General features: G+C 43.8%; 6 protein-coding genes across 6 annotated transcripts; 3 read left to right on the top strand and 3 right to left on the bottom strand.

The window, feature by feature from the left end:
* Positions 1-127: 127 nt before the first annotated feature.
* On the bottom strand, positions 128-1,672 carry LDX57_007636 (Zn(II)2Cys6 transcription factor domain-containing protein; the record flags this gene model as incomplete). Its single annotated transcript, XM_046089352.1, has 1 exon — positions 128-1,672. The coding sequence occupies one exon, from the start codon at positions 1,670-1,672 to the stop codon at positions 128-130; it is 1,545 nt and encodes a 514-aa protein (XP_045945322.1).
* Positions 1,673-6,724: 5,052 nt separating this feature from the next.
* On the bottom strand, positions 6,725-8,436 carry LDX57_007635 (glycoside hydrolase family 5 protein). Its single transcript, XM_046089351.1, has one exon. It carries the CDS (start codon positions 8,170-8,172, stop codon positions 6,922-6,924), a length of 1,251 nt encoding a protein of 416 aa, XP_045945321.1. The 5' UTR covers positions 8,173-8,436; the 3' UTR covers positions 6,725-6,921.
* Positions 8,437-8,531: 95 nt separating this feature from the next.
* Positions 8,532-10,335, bottom strand: LDX57_007634 (fungal specific transcription factor domain-containing protein; the record flags this gene model as incomplete). Its single annotated transcript, XM_046089350.1, has 1 exon — positions 8,532-10,335. The coding sequence occupies exon 1, from the start codon at positions 9,801-9,803 to the stop codon at positions 8,532-8,534; it is 1,272 nt and encodes a 423-aa protein (XP_045945320.1). The 5' UTR covers positions 9,804-10,335.
* Positions 10,336-10,748: 413 nt separating this feature from the next.
* On the top strand, positions 10,749-11,857 carry LDX57_007633 (uncharacterized protein; the record flags this gene model as incomplete). The annotated part of the gene is made up of 2 exons (XM_046089349.1): positions 10,749-10,921; positions 10,981-11,857. The coding sequence occupies 2 exons, from the start codon at positions 10,749-10,751 to the stop codon at positions 11,855-11,857; spliced, it is 1,050 nt and encodes a 349-aa protein (XP_045945319.1).
* Positions 11,858-11,946: 89 nt separating this feature from the next.
* On the top strand, positions 11,947-12,345 carry LDX57_007632 (uncharacterized protein; the record flags this gene model as incomplete). Its single annotated transcript, XM_046089348.1, has 1 exon — positions 11,947-12,345. The coding sequence occupies one exon, from the start codon at positions 11,947-11,949 to the stop codon at positions 12,343-12,345; it is 399 nt and encodes a 132-aa protein (XP_045945318.1).
* Positions 12,346-14,436: 2,091 nt separating this feature from the next.
* On the top strand, positions 14,437-16,241 carry LDX57_007631 (neutral amino acid permease; the record flags this gene model as incomplete). Its single annotated transcript, XM_046089347.1, has 6 exons — positions 14,437-14,627; positions 14,697-15,172; positions 15,230-15,370; positions 15,421-15,635; positions 15,701-16,042; positions 16,158-16,241. 6 exons carry the CDS (start codon positions 14,437-14,439, stop codon positions 16,239-16,241), a joined length of 1,449 nt encoding a protein of 482 aa, XP_045945317.1.
* Between the last annotated feature and the right edge of the window lie 127 nt (positions 16,242-16,368).

The raw sequence follows: 16,368 nt of genomic DNA, 5'->3' as shown, positions 1-16,368 counted from the left end.
AAGATAGGTCCCTAACTAACTTGGTATCTAAGGAGCCTGCCTGGTGACGCATCTACCGTTGAGCCACCTACCGGCTACTCTTTCCATTTACAGCCCCAAAAATTCTCTCGCCTCGTCCTTATCATCCCTACAGACAGGTATCATCAATACACTTCCGAATCTTCCTGGCCAGCATCCGCGACGGCGCCAACCGAGCCGCCCGCCCCCCAATCGAACCCATCCCGTCCGGCATGGCAGGTCCGCGCCCACTGCGGGCCTCCTGCTGCGCCAGGGCCTCTAGAATAGACATATAGGTCCCGGGAGCGGACAGGAGATGCCCTGCGCCTGTCAACAGAATCTCGACGCCGCGGTCGATGCGCTCAAGCAGATCGCAGCTCAGCTGCAGAAGCGTTCTAATCTGCTGCACACCGTCGAGTTTCAGCGTCGGCCCGTCTAAGTGCACGTTAAAGGGGGCTGAGCCCGATAAATTGTCCAGCACGGCGAGTGGGCCTGTTAGATCGCCGACGGGCGTGTATTGTGCGACTAAGGACCGAATGGTGGCGTGTAGGTCGGTGAGAACGCTGCGGTGCAGACGGATGAAAAGCACGTGGCAGGTTGTGAGGGTCAGACAGATGGGGAATTGAGTCTGGCACTCGGGTGGGAGAGCTGGGTGTGATCTTTGAAGTTTTTTGTCGGGTTGGCTGTTGCTGCTCTTTTCCGGGCGTCCTCCAGGCCAGGCTCGATTGCGGCCTGTACTGAATCTGGCAGGGGATGTGGTTACCGGGTTATCTAGGGTTGGTAGGGTAAACCAGGATGAGGTGTCGTGAGTTGAGGCTGAAGACGGGCGATAGTTGCTATGATATATGAGCTCGTCCTCGTCGTCCTTGTCGCCCGCATCGTCCGAATCCCGGGACCAGTCAGTGGCGGCTTGGTCTCTGGTTGGAATGCTGCAGACGCATTCGCGATGGGAGGTGACGAAGGATTGGATAATTTCGAGGAAGGTTTGTGAGCAGCGCATCATCTGGTGCATTGGATGGTCACTCTGCGTGTTTGTAATGTCGGACAGGCGCGAGCCGAGAGAGTGCGTGTCGGGTGAGAAGTCATTAGTGAAGGCCGCCTGACTTTCGATGTGATATACGTGTTGAAGGAGTGTGCTATGGAGCTTCCACATGCGCTCGATATTCTGCTCCTTAGGGCTAACGGTTGGGAAGTCGGTCGAGCCAACTACGTCGGGCTGTAAATTTGTGGCCAGATCGGCGAAATCAATTGTGTCGAATACATTCATATTTGGGAAATTAAGATCATAGGCCATAGTTCCGTGGTCGAAGTTCGGATCTGGCAGCTCATTTATCGCATCCATTCCGGCCATGGCGAGGTCGGGCGGACAGGAGGGCAGGTCGGAAGAGTCCGCTCTGGTCTCGTTAGATCGCATTTCATCGGACTTCTTACTCGACGTGCGGCGATAACGAGGTTTATGGTTCAGAGAACGTGGTCGACCCATAGGCATGGTAGCGCCGATAACACAAGTCAGGTTATTTCGAGCGCAGCGATCGCACGCGATCGACGGATCGGTGTGTGTCGTCCGATCACAGCGGAGCTTCTGACTGCGACACCGATCACAGGCGTGACGGCGGACTGGCTTGGGATTCCGACTTCCAGCATCTAAATCACCCTGTGGTGTAAGGGGGTTCATTTTCAGTCCAGGTAAAGTTTGATAGAAACTGGATGGATTGACGGGCTGATTGGAGTCTGAAATAAGCCTTGGGGAGGAAGTGAGGAGGCTGAGATCTGCCCTAGGACTACGTATGATCTAGTGGTTTTACTAGTACTGGCCATCAATTATTGTTGGAGTCCGAATATGTGCGGGGTTATGGTACCACTGCAATGAATAAGAAAAAAACTGCTAGTTAAGATATAAATTATCAAGATTATTTATTTAGAGCATTTAGTTTTCTGCTTACCCTGTGCTCGGTAATCGTTTTAGATTGCTCAGAATATGCTCAGGTCTACTTAGTGAGTGAAAAGCGGCGAGGGATAAGTATTGAAATAAAAGGAGAAAGCTTTTGAGCTGTCTAGAAAATCAAGTATATGTACCTACAAGCATTTAGGCCCGCGCATTCGCGCGGGCTCATGTAAATGATCAACCAAATAATCTTGTCATGGAATAAACAAAATCATCTGTCCAATTGTCATCATAAAGATTTTATAAAAAAAATCAAAACAATACAATATCTTTTTCATTACATAATAAACTTATAAAAACATTTTAAATAATCATTAACGAAATGTAAAAACAAAAAAAAAAACAATGCAAAGATTATCTAATCTAATTTTTTTTAATATAATTCAAAAACAGATATTATGTTGGATCTTTTGAGATTTGTGACAAACAAAAATAAATTTGAAATGAAACAACGAACAAAGAAAAAATTGTTAGTTAAAATATAATTTATTGAGATTATTTATTCAAAACATTCAATTTTTCGTTTATCTCATATTTAATGATCGTTTTAGATTGCTCAGAACGTGCTCAGAATGTGTTCAAATCTATTCAGTGAGTAAAAAGCGGCGAGGGATGAGCACTAAAACGGAAAGAGAAAGCCATCAGTCTGGCTAGAAAATCAAGTCCGTATTAGAGTGGGCAAAGGGGAGGGTAGGTCAGGTTACAGGCCTCATCCATAACCTGACTGCCGGTTAACGGTTAGATTAGAGGGTTCATCTTTATCTGCCCAAGGTATAAAAAAAAACGCGACGGTTAACCGGATTAACCGTTTTTGGTGCCAAGTAACATGCATTTTATTTATTCGGACCTAACTCAATTAAAGATAGATAACAATTAATCACAGTTAATTTAATTATTTTAATCGATCTTTTAGAAATCCATATCAGCAACTTTTTTTAATTTTGAAAAAAATATAATAAATAAAGAAGATTGTTTTCTATTTTAATCTGTTTGAAAAAAAGACATTATCTATAATGCGGCTAATATAAATGTGATTTTTTTTAAATGATTGCTATTATTTTAAGATACAAAATAGAAATATATAATAAGTATATATCTTGTTTTGCGTTATCAGTATTAAGTTTGGATTTCTAGTATTATCATTGTTGTAGATATTAAATTAATAATGTGTAACAATAGTATTATAATTTATATCTATTTTTTATATTAAAATATCTTATTTATCATATATTATTTTTAATTTTTAATGTTTTTGGTTTTCTGGACTGGCATCCGTGTGATTATTAGATATTCAAGTTATAAATGTTATTTTAATGTGTATATGATATATCATTTTAAATTGTGTTTTGTGACGCGTTTTTTTTATTTGTTTATTCAATATTATATTTTTTGAAAATCTTTTATTTTCATTTTTCAATATCTATGTCATTTTCAATGAATTATTTTTTATTATAATAAATCTATCATATCCAATTAATCTGGGTTCTCAGAATATTATTATGTCATTTTTTTTTATTTCACAGATTTTTACGAATGACAAGATTCTAACAGAGATTGACAATTTTTTATTTTTTTTTTATTTTTTGATTTTATTTTTATACATTTCTTCAAAGGCCAAAAGGCCATTCAATATTTAAAAAATCTAAAAAAGATTATTTTCTTTAAAAAATAATAAAATGTTATTTTCTTTGCCGAAACACAAAGAAAGATTAAAAAATCATTAATTTAATTTGATTGAAAAAGGTCATCAATTTAATGAAATAAATTTTACAAAACTACAGAATTTTTTGATAGAACTTTTTGTGTCTTATATGTTTTTTGTTTTTATTTATTTCAACATTTATCAGTTAAGAATTTCGAGATTAAATCAATGTTTTATCATGTTTGAAAAGATTATAAAAAGAAGTTTTCTTTTATTACATTTAAACGAATCATCACTCAAATGTTAAGTGAACCATTGATAAAGTATTTTTTTTGATTATAATGAATTATATTAATAATATTTTTTTATTAAAATTCTATAATTATTTTTTTTGATCAAAACTTCTGTGATCAAATCTTTTATTTTTTTTGATCAAAACTTCTGTGATCAAATCTTTTATTTTATTATTGTTTGTTGTTTGTTCTTTCGAATCATTAATATATCTAGTTTAAACGAATAATCAATATTTTTACTGTTTTATTATCTTATAAATCAAAAATTCTAAATCGAAAACAAATTAAAAAAAGATTAATCAAACTATCAAATAAAATACATATACAGTTTTTTTCATAATTTTTACAGTCGGATAAGATGTCAATTATAATTGATTGTTAGACAAACCTGAATTAAAAAACATTTCTTGCTTTAACAAGATATTTTTTAACAGAAAATATGAATTATTATAAAATCATTTTGGATTTTTGATCAGTATTTGATTTTCATATAAATGAAATTCTTGCTAATATTGTATTTTTTGTTTTTTATAAACATAATCTATGTCATCGTTTATTAAGTGTGACAACGAACAATACAAATAATAATGATATTCTTTTCTTTTTTTTTATAAAATAACTTCACACACAATTGAATGAAAATATCTAATTTCAGGATACTATTATCGATTCCGAATTTTTTAAAATCATTTGAAATTAATATCATATCTTTTATCTTGTTCATGTTATTCAATTTGTTGTTATCTTCTTTATGAGTAAATTACAGATTACAATTGAGAATGATATTGTTTCTTATGTATAAGATTATGATGATGAAGCATTGAAATCATCTAATGATATTTTACGAATTATTGAAAAGGTATTTAATCTTCTTAATAAATCCTTTAATATTGATATAAATCTTATAAATTTCTCTAATCTTTTTAGATTCAAAAAATCGTTAAATTCGTGAACGTTAGCTCTTAATATCGAGAAAGATTCCAACTTACACAATGCCTTGAATCTGAATTCATATATTATCTTCTTCTTGATTGTAAAACCCGATAGAACTCTATCTATTTTATAATTTAAAAAGCACTAAAACTTCATCAATCAATTAAAAGTTTCATTTAACATTGAAATAGTCAAAATATTAACCATTTTCGCTCTACATCAATTGAATAAAAGTAATTGAAATATCTTTTGAAATTTCTTTATCTCTTTTACATCTTTATCTTTTGTCTTTCAAAAAATACTGGTCCGATTATTCATAAGATCTATAATATTTATAACGATCTGTTTAATTATCTAAATCTTGCAATCAATCGTTTTCGAAACAAACAAATCTCTTGAAAACAATAAATTCTTAAAGATTTAAAAAAAATCCATAAAAAGTTTCGAAAATATTATCGACAAATATATCAAGTAACAAACTATATTTATATTATTATAATCATTTTGGATTTTACATTTAAGTTTAAGAAATTCAAAATTGTTATTTAATTAAATGACGATGTTGATTGATATCAAAAGTATTAAATGATTTTTGAGAAAATCTTTTATTATTATCGCGACAAAAATCTTAGTGTAAACACATTATTGATTATTTTAGATTTATTGTTTAATTTAAATAAGATCTTTTTTTATCTTTTAAAATGACAAAAATTTGTATTTTTTATAGAGATCTTTGAGAAGTTTAAGGTTTATCTTGATGTTGAAAATAAATAGTTTTATTGATAAATTTATGTTTTTATTTTATTTATTGATAATAAAATATTATAAATCAAATTGATATTATTATTTATTGGCAATCTTGTCGAAACCAATTTTCGATCTTTTATTATATAACAAAAAATTTTCTAACAATCGCAACAAATAATGTTAATATTAAATATTTCTTCAATAATTTTTAAGATATTTGTCACTATTATTGAAGTCGATTACATTCTAATATAATTGAAATTATTATATTATAGATATGTATCGATTATTTTATTATCAACGAAAAATATCATGATATTTTTAATGAAATTGATCCAAATTTTATTGTTTTTGTTTTTAAAAAAGAAAATGATGATATGAATGATACTCTTTTTTACATTAATGATGACGAGGATATAGATAATCTGAATAAAAATCCAAAGAATGAAACATTGCCGAAATTTGTTGAAATCCAACGCATAATTAAAGTAATACAATTATTTCAACATTATGCACGACATTCTGAACAATATAAAAAATAAATATTTAAAAATAAATATTGCTTTTCTTTTATTCTTCAATGTTCGTACTAAAATAAAAAATTCAGATAATGTCATTTTCGAAGCATTCTGAAAGATGAAATCATATTATTGATCACAAGATCATTAATATTGTAAGACAAAAATATATTATTTATTGTAAAATATAGAAAATAATTAAGATATATTAATTATTGATTAATCTGCAATATTTAATCTAACTATTTTAATCTGATCTATCTCACCGACGGTTAATGGGAAATAAGATAGACCCTGTCTTTTAACCTATCCGTACCGCGGCGGTTATGAGCACTGTCATACCGTAACCTACCCGAGCGGTTATGGTCAGGTTATGGTTAAGGTACAGCGGTCAGGTTAACCCACTCTAGTCCGTATGTACAGCAGAATATGTGATACCTGTGTAAGTATCTACGCAATAATCAGCACAACTGATAATTTAGGTGAGAGATTTGTTACATCTATTTCTGAGCAAAATGCATATCTGAGACATTGACAGAACAAGCCAGTACTACGTACCTGCGATGGAGGCCCAAAGGACACAGATATCGAACAATCGTCATTCATACTCTTCCGAACCAAACATCTCCAGTAAAATGTGTACCAAATCTACTCCATTCGATGCGCATCCTCCGAAAGAGCCTTGCTTAGCTCCTTCCGCTCAATGCAATTTTTGAACGCAAACGACGCAGCCAGCTCCTCGAGCTCCTCCTCCGACTTACCCTTGAACAACTCCGCATATTCCCACGTTAGGTACTTACTAAGCAGACACTCCCCAACAGCCCGCTCAACCTGACGCTCGAACGTCTACGTAGGAGGGTATTTCTTACCATGGAGATGCTGCGGAACCATCTTCTTCAAGCCGTCAAGGAAAGGATGATACACATCCCGAACACCCTCTTTGTCAGTGCAGCCCCAAAAGTCGACGCCCAGACGCTGTTTCTTGGAAACAAAGTCCCCAACCAATTGCATGTAAGGAGAATCCGGATTCACGTATACCATCCCCTGATAGCCGATGTCTTTGAGGAGCCAGATATTCCAACTGATTTGGCCTTCGGCGTATAGGTTCAATTGCTCTTTTAAAAGCGCGATTCGGCTATCCACGATGTCTTGCACGTTTCCTGGTTGTCTGGAATCCGGATAGACGGGGCCCCATTCGCCATTCCACACTGGAACGTTCCAGTCACGCATGAATCTGATCTTTCGTTCTAGCTGGGCCTTCAATTTGGCTTTCTCGGCCGCCGTGCCGCTGTATAAAGGCTGACCGGGGATCGGGAAGCCCATGGTGGAATAATCGTGGCAGGAGTACACGGCATTGGGAATGACTCGGTCGAAATGGGAAAAGTTCATCGCGTAGGTGTTTCCGTCCAGGAAGAGGATATGGTCGGGATCGACTTCCCGGATTGCAGCGCTGGCTCGATCATACCATTCCAACAAGCCGATATGGCTTGGATCAGCGGGCTCATTGAGCGGGTTATATCCCGCGATGATGGGATCTTTGACATAGTGCTTTGCGATGGCCACCCAGAGGTCAATGATCTGATCCTGGAAGGGTTTGAATTCCCACAACATGGCACGCGGGAGACCACTGTCGCTGTGCCAGTCCTGGTTCTGACCACCAGGCGCAGCATGCAGGTCTAAGATCACCCACAGGTTGTGCTTCCGGCAGATCTCCACCACCCGGTCCAACAGATCGAAGCCGGATTGCTTGAAGACACCTGGGTCGGCCTTGTTGTCGATGAAGTGACGGTAGTTGAACGGAACGCGGATGCAATTCAAGCCCAAAGAGGCAAAGTATCTGGCATCGTCTTCGGTGAAGAAGTGGTGGAGCAGACGATCGAAGAAGTACTGCGCCTTTTCTCTTCCTAGAACCTCCTCCATAGCTCGACGATGCTCGTGCTCGTCCCCCGGATACCCCGTTACGAAATTTTCCATGTTGAGGAAGCCAGCAATCGCGGCGCCCTTCAGGAGTACCCGACGACCCTGAGGATCCACGATGTCGGGGCCTGACGTGTGTAACATGGGACGAGTCTCCCCATTTTGAATTTCAGAAGACATGATATGTCAGGGTATTCGCAGCTTGACTTATATTATTGAGATTCAATCACCACCGGCTCAAAGAAAAGGAATGAGTTGAGGTACAGATCCGTCGAGATAATTGTCCGCTTTTTATAACCAAATATGGACCCATCTTGTGCCCCTCAGCCCTCTCTTAGTTGTTCAACTACCTAACATTTTCATATGAGTATGATCGCAAACCAAAATACTCCAAAGGGAGGTGCCCAAGTCTGTGGGCACGCAACAAATAACGGGATTCGATTGGATGTTTCGTTCTGCGATATTCCGCGATGCCAAGCTAGAGCAAAAAAAAAAAAAAAAAAAAAAAAAAAAAAAAAAAAACAAGGAGGGTACGTAGATCAATAATTCTCGACTTTCTTCCACGCGGACTCGAGGATCTTAGCCAAATATGCACTATCCTCCGATATATCCTTCCAATAAAGCGCCATTTCCAACGCCAAGGAAACGGCCTCGCGCCATCCAACAGGCATCGCAACGCCCGGATCAATCTGTCTATCCAATTGGGATCGAATCGAAAGCGCCGCAGCAATGAGAACCAATGCGCTCCGTGAGCAATTGCGCAGTAAGAATAGGGTTCCATGATGGCGGTGGTTGTATCCCGGTCGGTTGACCCACAGCCGTTCCATGTGCTTCTGCAGGCCTTTCCTCGCAAGGCTGCGCACGAGGTATTGATCTTCTTCTACGAGACGTTCGGCAATGAGGGCATCCACAAAAGGCCAGTATACAACCTCTTGCAGATTGAGAAGGTGTCCGCGCAACACAAAATGACAGACTCCGTCCGCCTCCGGAGGACCCTCTATTGATATCATCTGAGGAAGCCGAAGTGCCCATTCTTCTCCCTGAGACTCGTACATACAAGTAGCGTGGGCTAGCTCGTCGAGAAACCGCCCGGCCGAGGAGGACTTGAAGTTCAATATCCCGCTGACGATACAAGACGTAAGGCGACGGAGGCAGATCTCCGAGAGGTAAAAGTACCATGATAGCTGCTCCCGATCATAGATGGGATCCCCAATGGCTTCCGACTGGTCACTCACGGTCCTCGGCGGGGTCGGGAAAAAAGACGGGTATATCGCCATGTCAGCCGGACACAGGCTAAAATCAGCGATGTCCATCTGCATGCGTAGTTCCCGCTCCGACTTCCAGGAGGACCAGTAGATTGCCTGTTCCAGGGCGAGAGAACGGTGGTTCGGGGCTACCGGCGTTTCCGAGAGATTGGAAACAGGCTGATTATCTCGAGGCAACCGCAGGAACTGAAAGCTTTGACAACACGCCGGTGCATGCAAGAAAAGCTTCCAGGCGCCATCCCGCTCGAAAACCGTCATTGCGTAAACCCCGGCGAAGAAATGACATTGTGCCTCAAGAACCCGATCCGAACCCTCGATCGTAAGTCCTAGGCGTTTCTGCGCAGCTCGAGCGAACGATCTCGCTAGTGGCAAGCAGTCGGAAACAGCCGTGTCCTCTTCGTCCGAGGTGCCGAATGTGGTGGCAATGGCGCCGAGGGCCAGGACAAACAGTGCCAGGCATGAATGGGGGCTCCAATCGAGCCCGTCGGTGCACAAACGAGTCACCAATCGGCGCGTGTCTCTCATCCAAAACCGGATCTTTGACATGAACAAAGCAGAAGAACCGATCCACCAGTGGTCGAATCAGTGAGGGCTGTAAGTCGTCAAGGGAGACGACAGAATCGACATCCGGACCGGCGCGCGTGTTACAAACTACATCCTCCTCCCTCCTGAAGCAGGGCAAATCGAGGACTGGCCAGCGACATATCGTCTCGATTGACGCAGGCAACAGGCGCGATTGATCCACGCTCGCAACTGTTGGCTCGCGTGTCTCATCTGCACTGCGGTGGACATGAGCAGCTAAGCTAGACTGACACTGTTTGAGGGCATCTTCAATATCGTTCAACCTCTCCAGGATCCTGATGCTAGCGGGGTCAAAGCTGGATAGGTCCACCGGGGACTGGATGCAGACTGCACCCACTTTTAGGCAGAATGAACATGATGGCTTCGCGTTGTCGCACTTGGTTCGACGGGCGCGGCATACCTGGCACGCGGTGACGGCACGTTTACGAGGATATGCCGACGTTCCCCGGGGCGCAGGTCGTTTATGGCCAGTCGCTGGTATGGTGAGACTGCTGGGGGGTGAGTTCTCAGGTGGTGAAGGAGGATGTGCCATATCTGTTTGCCCCGCTGTAGATGTAGCAAGGGAAGAGGGTGCGGAATATCGGCAAGGTCGAGAGGGGAAGTCCTTGGTTAGTATACTTTATAGCGCCATCTTACGGATGGGCCCACTCCGATCTCCGACACTCCGCGAGACGCGGGCCACCAATTTTCTGGGGTAAAGACAGGAAAATCCGGGGTCAGACGGTGGTCAATCGGGCCATCTCATCGAGAACAACCAAGATCGAGTCAGTGGATTCAATTTAGACTTCGTTCCAGAGCTCATTAAGCCGATATCAGGCAATGAGGGCTGACGCGCACAAAATCCCCAAGAAGCCTTCTATGGCATCTCTGCCTTTCATGCTTCTCTAACAAATCTTCACGTTCCAAATCATGGGGGACCCTTCAGTCGTCAAAGCGATCGAAAGCAAGGCATCTGTGAATCACATAGAGGATGGTCTTCAAGCACGGCACAATGAAGACCATATGACCCTGGCGTATATGTTCATCCACCACAAGACTCTCATCTTCTGGTCTTTTTACTGGGCAATGTGTCCCGTCGGATGGTACAGTCTTCCTATCTACAGTGTGCAACAGACAATATTAATATACCCATGGTGTTTAGGGGGTTTGATGCACAAATCAAAGGTGCCATGATTGCGGTGGAATCTTTTCGACGCGACTTTGGATACGTTCTGGATGGCGAAGCTATTCTGCCTGCTGATTGGCAATCCGCCTTCAACGTCGCCAGCTCTATCGGTCAGTTCTTTGGTGGCTTCTTCTGCAGTTGGCTGGCCGAGCGAATTGGCCGTAAGAGCTCCTTGGTCGTTGGGCTATGTCTCTGCACAGGCGGTACGTTTGGGGAAGTATTTGCGGGCGTCCGCGTGGCATTTCTCGTGTCGAAGCTCATCCTCGGCGTTGGACTTGGGTTCTTCCTCACCCTTGGCCCTCTTATGTGCAGTGAGATCACCCCAGTCATCTTGCGCGGTCCGTCGACGGCCGGGATCAACCTTGGGATCTGTATAGGCCAGTTGCTCTCTAACTCGGTGGTGAAGGGTTTCAGTCATCGGACGGATCGATGGGCATATGCGGGACCTTTTGCGGTTCAGCTCTTTTTTACATGTTTCTTGCTTGCTGGATTGCCCTTTGCTCCAGAGTCCCCCTGGTACTTGATCCGCAAAGGCCGGATGGACCAGGCGCGTAAAGGCCTTGAAAAGCTTTGGGGGAAAGGCACCGACGCACATATGATGCTTTCTGGAATTGAACATTCAATCGAGGAGAGCTCCCACCAAGCAAATACACGTTACACAGACTGCTTCAAGGGTACGAATTTCCTGCGAACCTGCATTTCGTGTGGTGGATTTGTATGCCAGCATCTTGTCGGCATCATCTTTGTCTTGGGGTACTCCACCTACCTCTTTGAGCTGGCCGGACTGGAACCTTCTCACTCCTTCGACCTGGGGTTGGGGTCACCGCGTGCGGTGTGTTTGGCAACTTCCTGAGTTGGTTCATCCTTAACTCCTTTGGTCGTCGCCGAATGTTCGTTTCGGGCATGGCAATTCTTACTGCCTTACTGCTCTTGATTGGCATCATGGACGTCGTTCCATCTGATGCCGCTAAGTGGGTGCAGGCGGCTTGCACTGTGATATACGCCTTCTTCTACTTCATGACCATCGGCGCCATTTCTTTTGTGTTGCTTGGCGAAGTGTCGACCCCCCAGCTTCGAGCAAGAACAACGGCTCTGGCGACTGCCGTTCAAGCTGCCTTCGGCATTTTCATGAACGTCGTCATTCCATACATGGTCAATCCCGATGAGGCGAACATGAAGGGCAAGGTGGGTTTCGTCTTCGGGGGCTGCGCAGCCGTAGCGACAGCCATGAGCTCGATTTATGTTCCCGAGCTCAAGGGACGCACATTCGAAGAAATTGACATTATGTTCGCCCGACGCGTGCCCCCGCGCCGCATGGGCTCGTACGAGATCCTGTCGTGATTGTTCGAGAACCCCAGTTTAGGGAAGGAATGGGGACCATGGCGCCAGCCCTCCTCGTGCTTTTGTCCATGTGAGATATGTTTTCTAAGGGAGATAGTGTCAGAGATTGAATTACACAGTTGAATTAAGGGAAAATCCGCGAGTCTGGCTTTCATGACGCCCGCTTCTTAAGCTGCAAAGTAGCACGGCCACATCACAGATCGGTGTCTAGATCAGTGTCTCTCAATAGGTGGCGACCGGCATGATGGAGCAGAATTTCTCTCAAACCAATTTCGGGCGGCTCAGATCGACAACTGCAGGAGAACCTGACAGAGAGGCATATTTCTCCGAGATGGCCGTCGCTAGACGAGCGTATGATGCAGGCACCCTAAGCGGCAGGAACAGGGTGTTTCAAATATCCGAGATGCGATTCCCTTTGCATCCCCAGACACAGGAGAGAATATGGAGCAGTGCCAAACACCCGAAACCGTGACTAATGAGAACTACCCCGGAGACCAGATGGGCAAAGGATGATCCATCCGGGCGTTTCCTATTGAAAATCCCGCATCGTGGAGTTGTCGTCTCAGGCTCAGGGGGCAGAGCTTATTTTGGCCAGCTCCATAATATTTGGTAATGGAATGATGCGTCGCCCAGTCGTGGCGTTTCTAGTGACAAATTGTCCACTTTCTTTCTCCAGTCTCTCCAGATTCCAGTTGAAAAGACCCAGCTGGGGTAGCGATTCTGGGGTGGAAAATCTGGGGTTGAGTCTAATAACGATGCCGTTGTTGAGTTTGGTCGGTCAATTCATATGAATGCAAGAACGAAGATGTGAATCTTCCTCGGTGATTGTTCTCTCCTTGGCGTGAAACCACCGGAGGCGCCGGTGTCCACCGGCTTGGCAGCAGTCAACCCGACGATCTGTCTGCACTCATCTCTCCTATGAGTTCATGGATGTTGCTGATCGTAACGCGACCAGCCTCTTATCTGCCTAATGCCAATTCATGACAAACGATGCTGTGTATCAACTCTCTGTTATCTCCTATCCTAAAATCATATCAATGAATTGACCAAGGCGCATCTCCACTCGGGTTCCACCTGCTGTGGCAAAGAAATGGGTCCTGATAACTTGACCCTTTCGCATTCACTGCATATTAAACTGCAGTATTCGTATACCTAGGTGAAATATCCAGTGTTGTTCACGAGAAAATACCCGGCAGATCGACGCGTATACTATGCCTATACTATGGCGGATGAAGCTAGATCGCCTCGGCCAGGGCAGCGCTCCTTCACGCCATTTATGCTACCTTGACCGGCCCGGCGGAGCTGCAAGTAAGCAGGGACTGTTCAATTCGGTTTAGCCTCGTGGTATAGCGTCTTGGGCCTGAGACCAGTAGGAGATAAGAGGTTTGGCCGCTCTGCTCGCCACCAGCCAGCGCGCCATACTGGAGCTTAACCGGCTTAAGCCGACACCTGTCCTGGTTGTGCTGTCGATCATCCTCTGCAAAATTGGATGTATGAGGTCACTGAGCTCTTAAAGAATGGCTGTCAATGGGATACTTCGTCCACGCTTGTCGACTTGACAGTCGGTCTTTGTTGGGATGATTGCAACGTCGCCAATTGTTAATGTCAAACATGTTGATTGGCCTAGTCCGGGCTAGACTTTCTATCCGGCTTCTTCCCCAGTTCCACAATGGATCTCGGTAGGCTGTGACAGTCCGCTTGGAGGTTTCTGTTACGTCGCATTGTCGTGATTCGTTTGACCCAGTCCGACTCGGGCCCATCGGCCCACTGGCACCACGCGATCTTCACTGGTCATGGAGCGAGGACAAGACGTTGGTTGCGGAGCAGATGCAGCAGTAGAAGGCAGCCACAAGCTCTCCAGAAGAGGCAGGAGGAAATGCTCCTCTCGTGTTTGGTGCGCGGTTTTCTGTCCTTTTCTCTCTAGTGTGCAGGCCTTCGACTGGTTGCTCTCTGGGCTTCTCCTCTTATAGCCGGGGCTTTCGGGGTCTCTCATTGTTCTACCTCTCAGGGACAGGTCTTCTTGTTCTCCTCCCTGTTTCTTCTTCCTTCTCCCTGTTACTAGGACATTTACCCTGGTCCAGTGTTTTCATTATGAGTCCACCTCAGATCGTTTCACTTCCCTCGAATACCCTCGACCTTGAGGATGTTCAGCAAAAGGGTCTGCCGGCAGATCAAGCATCCATTGGCATGGATGAGAAGAAGCTGGACACGCCTCCCTACATGCAAGATGCCTTTGGTGACGAGGAGTTCGCCGAGGTCAAGTACAAGGTTCTGAAGTGGTGGTATGTAGGAATCAGCGGTTTCAGTTGAGCATCTCGAAATTGTCATTAACCTTTGTCATATTATTTTAGGCAATGTGGTCTGCTCATGGTAGCTGAAACGGTCTCTCTTGGTGTTCTATCGTTACCCGCTGCTGTGGCTGGGCTTGGCTTAGTTCCGTACGTACAGCTTCATGTTGTTGATGAACCGCGTACCTGTTGGCTAACATGGAGCAGCGCCATCATCGTTCTCATCGGTCTGGGATTTCTGGCGACGTATACGGGATATGTGATCGGGCAGTTCAAATGGAAATACCCGCATATCTCAAACATGGCCGACGCCGGCGAGGTGCTTGCCGGCAGCTTTGGTCGAGAGCTGCTAGGAATTGGCCAAATGCTATTCCTGGTTTTTATCATGGCCAGTCACTTGCTTACCTTCACCATTGCCATGAACACCATCACAAATCATGGGACGTGTTCCATTGTATTCGGTGTGGTTGGGATGATTGTTTCCTTTATTCTATCTTTGCCTCGTACCTTGGCAAAGATGTCATGGTTGTCACTAGTTTGTGAGCTTTCTTCGCCCTCTTGTTTGCCTGAATCCATATCCTAACATCAATCTCTAGCTTTCATCAGCATTCTGTCAGCCGTGTTCATTGCCATGATTGGAATAGGCATCTTACATCCTGGAGATCGCGTTGATGCTATTGTCAAAACCGATTTTGTTAACGGGTTTACCGCCGTGACCAACATCGTCTTTGCTTTCTGTAAGCCTTTGAACTTGTCCTATAAAGATATGAATTGCTGACCCTATTAGCCGGCCACGCTGCCTTCTTCGGTCTTGCCGCCGAACTCAAGGATCCCCGCGACTTCCCCAAAGCTTTGTGTCTACTGCAGGGTGTCGATATCTCGCTATACATCATCGCCGCCGTTGTGATTTACCGCTTCGGCGGTGCCGACGTTGCCTCTCCTGCCCTGGGTTCAGCCAGCCCGGTTGTGTCCAAAGTAGCCTATGGCATCGCCTTACCCACTGTATATTTCCTCCCTACCTTCTCCCACGTCCTGCATATAGCGACATTTCCTAACATCCAAACCAGATCATCATCGCCGGCGTCATCAACGGCCACATTGCCTTCAAGTACGTCTACATTCGCATTTTCCGCGGCACCGACCGCATGCACAAGCGCGACTGGCTCGCCATCAGCTCCTGGGTCGCCATCGGCCTCTTCCTCTGGATCCTCGCCTGGATCATCGCCGAGGCTATCCCCGTCTTCAGCAACCTGCTCAGTCTCATCACGGCCCTGTTCGCCTCTTGGTTCACCTTTGGCCTCAGCGGTATGTTCTGGCTGTATATGAACAAGGGGGTGTGGTTTTCTTCGCCGAGGAAAATCCTCCTAACGGTTGTTAATATTGGAAATATTGCTGTTGGGGCTTGTTTGGTATGTCCTTCCAGCCCTTTTCTTTTTCGTTTCAAATGGGCTGTTTGCATGAGTGGAATGTATTCCGGCGTTCATGTTCTGCGAAGCTAACTATGTCCCTCCTTGGTGGAATTAGTGCGGTCTCGGCCTGTATGTCTCGGGGAAAGCCATCCATGATAATCCCAGTAGTGCCAGCTTTTCCTGTGCGGACAACTCCTAAGAAAACGCATATTCTCAGCAACCGTTTTGCACCTCTATGTATATATGAAGAATTTAGGAAGGATAGATGAAGAATACATGAACAATCGACTTGCCAGCTGTACAAGCCAAATCCATATACCCCAATA

This window comes from Aspergillus melleus (assembly GCF_016097325.1).
Source record: "Aspergillus melleus strain CBS 546.65 chromosome Unknown contig4, whole genome shotgun sequence".
Classification (NCBI taxonomy): Eukaryota; Fungi; Ascomycota; class Eurotiomycetes; order Eurotiales; family Aspergillaceae; genus Aspergillus; species Aspergillus melleus.
The sequence above is the reverse complement of the archived record's forward strand: the minus strand, read 5'-3'. Positions and strand labels throughout refer to the sequence as shown.